This window comes from Oncorhynchus keta, chromosome 10, assembly GCF_023373465.1.
Source record: "Oncorhynchus keta strain PuntledgeMale-10-30-2019 chromosome 10, Oket_V2, whole genome shotgun sequence".
In the NCBI taxonomy this organism is placed as follows: Eukaryota; Metazoa; Chordata; class Actinopteri; order Salmoniformes; family Salmonidae; genus Oncorhynchus; species Oncorhynchus keta.
In genome coordinates this window covers 47,776,692-47,790,124 of record NC_068430.1, presented here as the reverse complement: position 1 = coordinate 47,790,124, position 13,433 = coordinate 47,776,692, and the positions used below count along the sequence as shown (strand labels likewise).

General features: G+C 40.2%; 1 protein-coding gene across 2 annotated transcripts in view; it reads right to left on the bottom strand.

The window, feature by feature from the left end:
• mmp24 (matrix metallopeptidase 24) overlaps window positions 1-1,891 on the bottom strand; it is a 69,594-nt gene extending 67,703 nt beyond the window's left edge. For both annotated transcript variants that reach the window (XM_035778441.2, XM_035778442.2), the window contains exon 1: window positions 1,658-1,891. In XM_035778441.2, coding sequence (XP_035634334.1) covers window positions 1,658-1,783 — 126 coding nt within the window. In that variant the 5' untranslated portion in view covers window positions 1,784-1,891. The remainder of the gene's footprint in view (window positions 1-1,657) is intronic.
• Between the last annotated feature and the right edge of the window lie 11,542 nt (window positions 1,892-13,433).

Here is a 13,433-nt window from a genome sequence, read left to right as displayed (position 1 = left end):
TTCTATAATCAATCGGGACATTTCTATAGCCTTTGAAGGGAGCCTAATGAGAGGGCTTAATGTTGGTTTTAAAAGGGTCCTACATGTTTATCAGTCTGCTAAATTCACTAGGCTATAACAGCAACTTTATCTAGCCTGGTAGCCAGATGTGCTTCTGCTTTAGTCAACTCCTTTATTGTTGTCATGCCTAACAAAGGAAAAACAGAATTAACCACCAGGCTAAAGTTCAGCCATGACACTCAGGTACGCACGTGATGTCACAGGAAAGGATCGGGTGAGGATTATGCTAAATGATGGACTCTGACTATAGAAATGGTCTATTCATTCATACATAATGAAAATACTGTCAGTGAGGATGAATTAAATTGATTTAAAGGCAGCAGGACTGACATAAATAATCAAAAGTCCATCTGTTCAGTTACTCTTTGTTTTTTCATGGCCCCATTTTTTAAAATTTGTTGTACTCATCATACTGTCCACACTCACCAGCCATGCTTTGTCAAACACCTATAAATAACTATCTTTGTGTGTACGTATCATCCTGAAATTGTTACATTACAAGTAATTGGAAAGGCTTTCAATGCAAACAGCTTATTCAAAACACAGCACAAACTCATATACAACTCTATATGCCACCAGTGCCCTCTCTACTCCCTGCTATTGCAATAAATTATGGAGGAAGCTATATTTGGAATCATGTAACAATTCTGGATTCATTGTTCTGTCCAAATGAAAACAAAGCACATACGTTTTTTTTCTGTGTGGAAGGACCTATTTTATTTGCACATTGGTGATATGCTGTTATTGACAAAATACCTTATGATAATAACAGTGTTTTAGATAACTGGGAACCCTAAGAAAGGTCTAATGTTTTTGTAGCTTGTGCTTCAACTCATTGTGCATATCATATATGAATGTTGACTGTTGTGTTTAGCATTGACCCACGTAACCTTGATTTTAATACTAGTCATGTTTAAATCAGCTACAAATATGGGATACCATATGTTTGCTAGGTGACATTTAATTAAACAGTGATACCGAATTGGAATTTGCTACATGTGCTGTGGCGCAATGATTGTCCTCTCCAATGCAAGCAAAACATACAATCAGTCTCTTTGTATGTCATTTGTCATTGCAACCCATATACTAGGCTACCACTAGTGGATGAATATGCGACTTGAAAGGTTCAACAATTCTCATTGCGAAATTAAACTTAATGATCGTGAAGGCAGCTGTGTTCATAAACAATCAATTCGACGGACAACAGCGTTCAATGTTTTCTCCAACATGCATTCAAGTGAATATGTGTAGAGGAGTTGAACATGTAGATCTAGGTCAGTCTATAGATGTTTTGAGGTGAGGTGATACATAGGCTAATGCCACTAAAATCTCAATAAATAAAATGGTAGAGCTGCCTGACATCTTGTTTATGTTGTTTATTTATTTGGATAATTTAATTGTTATATAACTGTTAACAGTTCGGATAAGCTATTCATAAACGATACACAGAAAAACATTCAAACGCACGATTTTATTTTATTTCCACCTGCGCTATAAAGAAGCGCAATACAGTGCTGTGCGATTTTGCCCAGTCCGTTTCGGTAAGGATGCTGTATAGAATAAATCAATTGCATCCCTGTTCGTGCATCTGACCTACCTCAACGATGAACGTCTTCTCTTCACCACAGACCGAGACAACCCAGAATAAAATATGAAAGTAGCAGGTTTTCCAGCAAAAACCAGGGAGCCCCGCTTTCCTCCTCTTCACTCCAAGCCCCGCCATGACTGTCCCCAAATTCCCCCCTCAGTCCGCGTTTGAGTTCCAGTCTGTGTCCGTGCTTTATTCCCAGGAAGAATGATTACCTAAATTTCTTTGGTTGAATTTCAACGCATACCAACCGCTATTCTCGGGCTCTCATTGCGCAGACTCTGTTCTTAAAGCGGCACACAAAACGGAAGGTATTTATGCCTGCACTCCAATGCTTAAACTGTAAACCGGGAGGTGCCAGAACAAAAAGAGAGCGCGAGAGAGGGGGGTGACCTGGGGGATTCTGAGGTACCGAAACGGATAAAAATAAATAAAAAATAAAGCAGTGCATGCATATCATCGCATTTGCTTGGTGGCATAGAGCATTGGAGTAGAGGTGCTTCCAGAAGTTGCACAAATGGGAGAAAACAATTGTACTTGGGTCCAGGAAGAATCTGGCCTTTTATAAACCCATTTCAAACAATTCTACATCATTTTATATGACTGGAGACTTTAGCAGAATATTTTTTTAAACCGCACAAATGATTGAAATGGCAGTCTACATTGACACTGACAAACTGAGAATCCGAGATCAATAAAAACGACCTCGTCTTGAATCCAACAATAGCCCAGGCTTACGTGTGTGGAGACACATATTGTACAGTGTGAGGAGGAAATTGTAGTCCTAGAAAAGCTTTCCACTTTCTCTGACTCACCCATTGCAGCAGGAAGCAGGGGTGCTACAGCACCCCCTAAAACAAATCTAAATAAAAAAAAAGGATCTTAAGCCAATAATTGTTTCCCAAAAGTAGTAGTACATTGTACACGCCATTACAAACCTTTCCTATTGATCAGAACATGCTATATACTTCCACTCATATAAGTATATCGCTTTGTGCAGGATGTTAATATGTATGGTGTTGAGTCTCTGCCACTTTGTACCTGCAGTAATCACGTCTGCATCCAGCTCTGACAGCAGGTCCTCGGCATGAATATCATTTACATTTTACATTTAAGTCATTTAGCAGACGCTCTTATCCAGAGCGACTTACAAATTGGTGCATACACCTTATGACAACCAGTGGAACAGCCACTTGCATCTAAATCTTGTTGGGGGGGAGAAGGATTACCTACCCTTACTTACCCTATCCTAGGTATTCCTTGAAGAGGTGGGGTTTCAGGTGTCTCCGGAAGGTGGTGATTGACTCCGCTGTCCTGGCGTCGTGAGGGAGTTTGTTCCACCATTGGGGGGCCAGAGCAGCGAACAGTTTTGACTGGGCTGAGCGGGAACTGTACTTCCTCAGTGGTAGGGAGGCCTTGCGGCCCTGACGCAGTCTCTTCTCAGTGAAAACTATTTTCTGTTAGCTTTGTTGAACATCCAAAGTTGAGTAAATCAAAATTTGGATCAATCTGGAGAACAGGTCTATTCATTTATTTATCATTTCAATTAGAAGGGTACATTGAAAGGTAGCACGTTCAATGGCAAAATCTAAGCTGTAATGCATATAATTTTGCACATCCATGAAACTAGCACAAGAATCATGAAATCACACATTGAATTCTGCCTACTGACAAGTATGAGTATCACGGTTCGAGCACACTAAAATTCAAATTCTCTTTAATGCATAAATTCAATGAGGACAATATAGAATTAGGTGTTATTTCTGAATTGACTGGAACTGAAATGGAACTGACCCAAACCCTGATGAGTATACTTTAAATCATGTATGGAAATTAATTTGATTTTAACCCTGTTGCTGAGGTGCTTAGTATGACCCACCATGCCTGGAGTATCCGGCAACTGTGATTGAGATCTCCTCCATGGTCTTGGACCCGTTTTCATGTATCCACGTTGCCCTCTGGATGGCTGTCTCCTTTAGGGGACAAATCTGACTCTCTTTTTGGCAAAAAGTACACTATATATGCAAAAGTATGTGGACACCCCTTCAAATGAGTTTTCGGCTATTTCATCTACACCCACTGCTAAAAGGTGTACAAAGTTGATCACACAGCCATGCAATCTCCATAAACAAACATTGGCAGTATAATTACCTTACTGAAGAGCTCAGTGAATTTCAAAGTGGCTCTGTCATAGGATGCCACCTTTCCAACAAGTCAGTTTGTCAAATTTATGCCCTGATAGAGCTGCCCCAGTCAAATGTAAGTGCTGTTATTGTGAAGTGTAAACGTCTAGGCTCAACAATGGCTCAGCCGCAAAGTGGTAGGCCACACAAGCTCAGAGAAAGGGAAGAGTACTGAAGCCTATAGCGCGTAAACATTGCCTGTCCTCGGTTGCAACACTCATTACCGAGTTCCAAACTGCCTGTGGAAGTAACGTCAGCAAAATAACTGTTTGTCGGGAGCTTCATGAAATGGGTTTCCATGGCCAAGCAGCTGCACACAAGCCTAAGACCACCATGTGCAATGCCAAGCGTCGGCTGGTGTGGTGTTTAGTTTGCCGCCATTGGACTCTGGAGCAGTGGAAACGCATTCTCTGGAGTGATGAATCCCACTTCACCATCTGGCAGTCCGACGGACGAATCTGGGTTTGGCGGATGCCAGGAGAACGCTACCTGCCCGAATGCATAGTGCCAACTCTAACGTTTGGTGGATGAGGTCTGGGGCTGTTTTTCATGGTTCAGCCTCGGCCCCTTAGTTCCAGTGAAGGGAAATCTTAATGCTACAGCATTCAATGACATTCTAGACAATTCTGTGATTCCAACTTTGTGGGAAGCCCCTTACCTGTTTCCTGTGCACAAAGCAAGATCCATACAGAATGGTTTGTTGAGATCGAAAAACTTCACTGGCTTGTCAGTGCCTGACCTCACTAATGCTCTTGAGGCTGAATGGAAGCAACGTGAAAGTGACCGACACCAGTCAAATGTCAGACTTAGCTAGCTTTCTACAGGCACTGACGTAGCTACCTAGCTAGCTAACAATGTTAACGTTAGCTAACCAGACGCCGGCAAAAACTTTACATTTAGCTAGCTATATTCCGTGACACATGTAAAACATCAATGTTAACAGTAAGCTCCAATAAGCTAGCGAGGCTAACATTAGCTAACATAGCTAGCTACCACAACAGAAGAAAATAGTTTGTTAGCTATCACTCGAGCTAACGTTAGCAGGCAAAATGTTGATTTGAGGTAGCTAGCTGACTTAGATAGCTAGTTAACGTTAGCTATATAACTGAAAAAAAGAAATTGACAAATAAATGTATTTGTGATAGGATATAACCTGAATTACATAACATGTATAAGTAGTAACATTTGTTACTTAAGTTTTGCAGTCAGACAAAACACATTTTCCAAAATGTCTGTTGAAATGGGAGTTTGTTAACTTTTGTAACACAGCATTTGTGCACTGGTGGACTTTACTTCAAGCGCTGGTGGCGGGAGAATTAACTACGTTCTCTCCGATCCTCACCAGTTACCACAGCCACAGCCACAGTCATAAACCTCGCCTATTTCTACAATTATTTTCTTAAAATGTGATTTAAAAATGAACCGTTGCCTTAACCACACTGCTAACCTTATGGCTAACATTAACCTTAAATTCATATATTTCAAAATGGGCACTGATTATTGTTACAATTCAGAAGGACTATTTGAAGAGAAAGGCTTCAAATTCAGCACAGAGCTATATTTATGAACCCTGAAAATACTTAGATTTGGGGCCACCACAGATTAGGTCCCTGAGGGCCATGGCATTTTACACAATGGCCACTGTTGGTAATATAATGTTACAGTTGTCTTTTTTTTAGATAAACACAATAAATGTGGCACAGAGGTAGATTCATGTAAAGACCCCAAATAGGCTAGATTATATACATCTCATAACATGCCTGCCATTGGTTGTTTTACACCATACACTTGAATACAGGGTGTCAGGTCAGATCCAAGCCACTAGTAAATTAGCCGGTTAGTTCCAAGGCTTTTAATGCTCTACTTTTTCTTATGATAAAAACACACTTCCTAAAAGGGTGTATATTGTCTGGTGTTATACTGAACCAATAATTATTATTTTGAATGATGATGTTGGAAGTCCCTTAGAGTGCAGGAAGTACACCTTAACTTCTTGCGGCGACCCATACCGGATTCGGTATCGTGACTACGGCTCAAGCTCATTACCATAACGCAAAATGCAAAAAAATATTCTTAGAAATATTTAACCTCCACACATTAACCTGTTAAGTCGACCCTCTACTTTTTCGAACATTCTGTTAAAAATCGCGCAACATTTCAGCGCCCTGCTACTCAGGCCAGGAATATAGTATATGCATATGATTAGTATGTGTGGATAGAAAACACTCAGACGTTTATAAAACTGGTTAAATCACGGCTGTGACTATAACAGAACGTGCGTTTCATCGAAAAGTGCAGGAATATCTGATCACTGAAAATGGAAATAAATATCCATCCGCGACTTCAAGGAATTTTTCAAAGTGAATCGAATTAAATGAGGCCGAGGTTGCAGAGCCTACAGCTTCCACACGTTGTCTAGAGTCTTGTCATTTGATTCGCAATTGATTCTTGGTCTAACCGAATCAAGGGAATCGATTCCCTCCGGTCTCTGACCGGATGTTTTGGTCGAGCTCTCTCCAAGACATTTTTTCGAAACAGACACCTATAGAATTGACATCGCCTCCTGATGAATTTTATCGCTTATTAACGTGTACTAATACCTAAAGTTGCATTACAAAAGTATTTCGAAGTGTTTTGTGAAAGTTTATTGTCAACTTTTTGAATTTTAAAAAATTACGTTACGTTATGAAACGCTATTTTTTTCCGTTTATCACACAGTTTTCATAGATCGATATCTAGGCTATATATGGACCGATTTAATCGAAAAAAAGACCCAATAGTGATTATGGGACATCTAGGAGTGCCAACAAAGAAGATGGTCAAAGGTAATGAATGTTTTATATTTTATTTGTGCGGTTTGTGTAGCGACGACTATGCTAATTATTTTGTTTACGTCCCCTGCGGGTCTTTTGGGGTGTTACATGCTATCAGATAATAGCTTCTCATGCTTTCGCCGAAAAGCATTTTAAAAATCTGACTTGTTGCCTGGATTCACAACGAGTGTAGCTTTAATTCAATACCCTGCATGTGTATTTTAATGAACGTTTGAGTTTTAACTAATACTATTAGCATTTAGCGTAGCGCATTTGCATTTCCAGAGCTCTAGATGGGACGCCTGCGTGCCAGGTAGGACCAGGAGGTTAACAAGTCCAATAGCTCAAATGAAAGATAAACACCTTGTTCATCTACACAGCAAGTCAGATTTCTAAAATGTTTTACGGCGAAAACATAGCACATATTTATATTAGATCACCACCGAAACAAAAGACAAGCGGCAGCCATTTTGTCCCAGAAAATATAACATTTAAAAGTAGGATTAAAAAATAAATAATTCACTAACCTTTTGAAAATCTTCACAGTACATTTAATATTTTTTCAATAATATGCCATTTATATCCATAAAACTCTGTTTACAATGACGACATTTCAAAAAATGCTACTCAAATGTCCGGAGAAATGATGATAGCTCCGACAGATAACGTCAGATAACAAGCAATAAACATGACTAAATATACATTTTCTACATATAGTGACAAAGATACACTTCTTCTTAATGCAACCGCTGTATTACATTTATTTTTAACGTTACAGAAATCATCCACTGGGCTATACAATGAGACGGCGCTCAGACATTAGCAGTATGTCTCCTCTACGTTTGGAGTCCACAGAAACCCCAAATAACCACATAAATATTCCCTTACCTTTGATGTTCTTCGATCAGAAGACGTAGAAGGAGTCATACTTACCCAATACATCATTTGGTTTCACGTTGTGTGTCTCTGTATTAGCATATGCTAACAGCTTCAGCTGAAATGCATCCAAAATGACTTCTGGTCCAGCACTCTTGCGCATCAAAACTTCCAATTTACATATTATATGTCGACTAAACTGGTCAAACTATGTGCAAAATCGAGCTTTATGATGTTTTTAACATGTAGCACAAAGATCAGCGCGAACAGACAAACCGGATTCAATTGCTGGACCATGGAAAATAACGTTCTCCAAATCGGCCGTGCGCAATAGAGTGCATGTTTTTCAGAGTGACACGAGCATTTTCGCCCGCCAAACGTCGAGGGCTCGTGGGATTCTCACAATGAACGCGCCATTTGAAAGCAGACATCGCGCTGAACAAATACATACTGTTCCCAGATCGGTAGCTGCCTGGGTAGGGTGGGGGCGATGACGTCAAAGTTGACCCAACTTTTCTCTTCACAAGAGAGAGTTTGGGAGAAAGGCTGCCCTGAGAGTTCTGCTCAGACATAATTTAAACGGTTTTAGAAGTTTTAGAGTTTTCTATTCAATAATAATTATTATATGCATATATTAGCAATTTTGGACAGATTTTTTTTCTGTTTACTATGTTCACGCAATTCCTCCAAAGGGGGCAGTAGTCAGCCCTATCCTTAACAGGTTTTAACCCAATACTGCCTCTAGTGTATTTAGTCTGAATTTGTTCCTGATATTTCTATTTTATTTGATTTAACCTTTATTTAACCTCTTGAAGCTAGGGGGCAGAATTGTCACTTTTTCAATTTCAATTTCAACTTCCTGCTACTCATGCCAAGAATATAAGATATGCATATTATTCATATATTTGGATAGAAAACACTCTGAAGTTTCTAAAACTGTTTGAATCATGTCTGTGAGTATAACAGAACTTATGTAGCAGGCAAACCCCCGAGGACTAACTGTTCAATTTGGTTGAGGTTATTCCTTTGTGCAATGAAGAAAGAAGTAGGCCAACGCGGAACTGGGGACACTTTTGTGAGTTGCGCAAGATGTGAAAAGCAGCGCTGGTTTGTTTTCTTTCCTGTATTGAATACAGATTGCCCCATCTACAATTTGATCGATTATTAACGTTTAAAAATACCTAACGTTGTATTACACAAGTAGTTTGAAATATTTTGTCAAAGGGAACTTTTTAAATATTTCGTAGTGACGTTGCATTTTTTGTAAGCTGTTTTTTTTCAGTCTCAAACGCGCTTTATAAATGGACATTTTGGATATACAGTGGGGGAAAAAAAGTATTCAGTCAGCCACCAATTGTGCAAGTTCTCCCACTTAAAAAGATGAGAGAGGCCTGTAATATTCAGAGCTGTCGAAGGACACCAGAAACAACATTGTAGACCTGCACCAGGCTGGGAAGACTAAATCTGCAATAGGTAAGCAGCTTGGTTTGAAGAAATCAACTGTAGGAGCAATTATTAGGAAATGGAAGACATACAAGACCACTGATAATCTCCCTCGATCTGGGGCTCCACGCAAGATCTCATCCTGTGGGGTCAAAATGATCACAAGAACGGTGAGCAAAAATCCCAGAACCACACAGGGGGAACTAGTGAATGACCTGCAGAGAGCTGGGACCAAAGTAACAAAGCCTACCATCAGTAACACACTACGCCGCCAGAGACTGAAATCCTGCAGTGCCAGACGTGTCCCCCTGCTTAAGCCAGTACATGTCCAGGCACGTCTGAAGTTTGCTAGAGAGCATTTGGATGATCCAGAAGAAGATTGGGAGAATGTCATATGGTCAGATGAAACCAAAATATAACTTTTTGGTAAAAACTCAACTCGTCGTGTTTGGAGGACAAAGAATGCTGAGTTGCATCCAAAGAACACCATACCTACTGTGAAGCACGGGGGTGGAAACATCATGCTTTGGGGCTGTTTTTCTGCAAAGGGACCAGGACCACTGATCCGGGTAAAGGAAAGAATGAATGGGGCCATGTATCGTGAGATTTTGAGTGAAAACCTCCTTCCATCAGCAAGGGCATTGAAGATTAAACGTGGCTGGGTCTTTCAGCATGACAACGATCCCAAACACACCGCCCAGGCAATGAAGGAGTGGCTTCGTGAGAAGCATTTCAAGGTCCTGGAGTGGCCTAGCCAGTCTCCAGATCTCAACCTCCAAGTCCGTGTTGCCCAGCAATAGCCCCAAAACATCACTGCTCTAGAGGAGATCTGCATGGAGGAATGGGCAACAGTGTGTGAAAACCTTGTGAAGACTTACAGAAAACATTTGACCTCTGTTGTTGACAACAAAGGGTATATAACAAAGTATTGAGATAAACTTTTGTTATTGACCAAATACTTATTTTCCACCATAATTTGCAAATAAATTCATTAAAAATCCTTCAATGTGATTTTCTGGATTTTTCCCCCCTCATTTTGTCTGTCATAGTTGAAGTGTACCTATGATGAAAATTACAGGCCTCTCTGATATTTTTAAGTGGGAGAACTTGCACAATTGGTGGCTGACTAAATACTTTTTTGCCCCACTGTATGTGCCTTCAGACCAGGATACAGGGATGAATGAACCAAGATATTTATTGCAACACAGGGAGAGAGGAGTGCAGGCCAGACTAAGCTCGGGTGGGTTGTAGTAGGAAACCAGATGAGCTGAGGTTGGAGTGAGCTGGGTAGAGACAGGGTGAAAAAAGTTGAATGAAAAAAGTTGAGCGAGGGAAAAAACTAAGACGTCGTTAAATGTTTTAAATGCAGAGTTTTGATTAAACGGTTATTAAAAGTAAAAACGAAAGGTTTGGTAGGTAGCTAAATCACAATAAACAGCACAGCAGCACGACAATGCGGAAGTGTGACATTTTAAGAGATAAGAAGGAGGAGCATTGGCCAATGTTCCTGAGTGGCCTAGTTACAGTTTTGACTTAAATCATCATGAAAATCTATAGCAAGTCTCGAAAATGCCTGTCTAGCAATGATCAACAACCATCTTGACAGCGCTTGAAGAATTTTTAAAATAATAATGTGCAAATATAGTACAGTCCAGGTGTGCAAAGCTCTTAGAGACTTACCCAGAAAGTCTAACAGCTGTAATCACTGCCAAAGGTGATTCTAACATGTATTGACTCAGGGGGTTGAATACTTATCTAATCAAGATATATTAGTGTTTTATTTTTCATATTTGTTTTTACAAATGATAGAATTTTCTCTGACTTTGACAGTACAGAGTTTTTTTTTAGATCGTTGACAAAAAATGACAAGTAAATCCATTTTAAACTCACTTTATAACACAACAAAATGTGGATAAAGTCAATGAGTGTATGCTAGATCCGAAAATGTGGTCGGAGGCTTCATATGGAGGGTGTGACACAATTGCAGAGCCTCCGGATGCATGCATAGGCCAAAGCAAGCTCCATACCGCATCACCGTATTTAAAATTGTGTAACAATGAAGAGGATTCCACATTGACATGATTGGTTGACAGTAGGTGGGGGCGACACATCCTGTATAAACACAAATTCACTTCCTTGACAACTGTCACGCCCTGACCTTAGAGATCCTTATTATTCTCTATGTTTGGTTAGATCAGGGTGTGACTCGGGTGGGAAAATCTATGCTTTCTATTTCTTTGTGTTTTTTGGGTGAGTATGGTTCCCAATCAGAGACAGTTGTCTATCGTTGACTCTGATTGGGGATCATATATAGGTTGTCATTTTCCTCTTGGTTTTTGTGGGATCTTGTTTTCTGTATAGTTTATTTTGCCTTACAGAACTTTCCGCGTTCGTTTTTGTCGTTGTTATTTTGCTTTTGGTGTCATCAATAAAAATAACGATGTATGCCTACCACCCTGCACCTTGGTCCGGTCATTCCACAAATGAGCGCCGTAATAACAACAACTTCCTTCACAATAGCTCTCCTCTGAAAAACGTAAGAAGTATGAAAGCCCTGAAGTCTGCAGAAGCTTCATCGTAGTACGGCCACTTTACCATGCAGAGCCTTTTAAGGCATTGAAGTGGTAAAAACAATGGCATAAAAAGGCAAAAAGCATTAAAAAGGAGAAAATACATTTACAATGGTTCTCTTTATTGGTATTACCCATATCAGCCCATTAAAACACCTAGCTGGAGCAGAGAGGACTTAGAGCATGTGGCTTTGCAAGACGCAAGTGTTTCATCTCCTCACTGGGATGATTTTAACAGTGCGACGCCACACAGGCCTCATGCCGCTCAGCTAGGAGCATACCAGAAATTATTTTTATAAAAACACAAAAATAATCAATATATTCAACTGGCTCGGCTCGCTATTACAGCACCACCAATTTCCATTTAGGTGGACAAAATTCCTATTGAGAGGGGTGGCTGGAAACAACTGATGAATCGTCCAAAGTCTGCCAAAAGTCTGCCAAAAGCTCCAGCACTTGTTGGTAAAGTTGAAATCAGGAAATAGCGTGTTTGTTTGAGCTCCTCTGGAAAAATCTGTTATAGAGTCTAGACTTGTGTAGTGTGGCATTGTCCTTGACTCCCCTGTGAAAAGGAGGAATATGAGCACCATGATCATGGTGAAGTAGAGGATGGTAGTGGCCGACGGCCACGCTGATGATCTGCAGGTTGGAGAGAAGTAGTGCACTTCGTAGACAAACAGGTAGACTACCATGAAGAGACTGTTCAGGAAGGAGTACCAACAACAGTGAGTCCTATACAAAACACAACACACTTTTTAGGTTCGGCGCAATACAATTTTTGGACACTGCGGTGGGGTCTAGGTGCTTGGATCGATGAGCAGAGATAAATTGAATGATATTAGAAAGAAACATTTGCATAATTTAGAATGTTTTCATAAAACTAAAATAGATTTAGTGTTGACATGAAGACTTCACACAAACTGGAAATCCATTAAAAATATATTACACATTGCTTACATACAAAGAGAAAGATCACAGTATGCCATTATTGTGATAACCATGACCAAGTGCTGTATGTATGGCTTCCTCCACATCTGCACACAAGTGGAAGTAGCACAGCAGGATGGTGGCCTTGGAGGAGGTGATGAGGAAAATGATGAATACCAGGAACAGATACTCAACAATCAATCAAATTCAGTCTCCTTGCTTAGCCTCTTAGAACTCTTGCTCTATACTGCCCCTGTTGGAGAAAGTGTGTGCCCATAGTAAACTGAAAATATTTTTCCCCAAAATTGCTAATATATGAATATATATATATATATTCATCGAATAGAAAACACTCTAAAGCTTCTAAAACCGTTTAAATTTTGTCTCTATGTAAAGCAGAACTCTCAGGGCATGCATTCTCCCAAATGCTCTCTTGTCATGGAAAAAGTTGGCCCAACTTTGACGTCATCTCACACGCACTTCCCAAACAGATACCGCTCTGGGAACAGTCTGTACGTGTTCAGCGCGAAGCCTGCTTTCAATGGGGCTTCTCATTGTGAGAATCGCGCGCTCACGGGAGTTTGAGCGAGCCGAAACCTCTCGGCCAAGCGAAAAAAAAGGTGACTGTTACGCGCGCTCTGGCCGGGTGATGTATTTTCTTCAGGATCGATTAAACGACGTGTGTGTTTCTGTTCGTCCTCACGATTTCTGTGCACCTTTATAACATGTTAAAGCTTAATTATGAACATAGTTTGACAAGTTTACTCGACATATAATATGTAATTTCGACGTTTTGGTGCGCATCCACTTGAATTTTGCCTACATTTCGACCGAAATGTGGCTATTTTGAGAACCGAAAGACACAGACTTGAAAACTAAACGCTGGTTTGGTAAGTATAATCCCTTCCAGGTCTTCTGATGGAAGAACAGCAAAGGTAAGGGAATATTTACGTGGTAAATTTGGGTTTCTGTC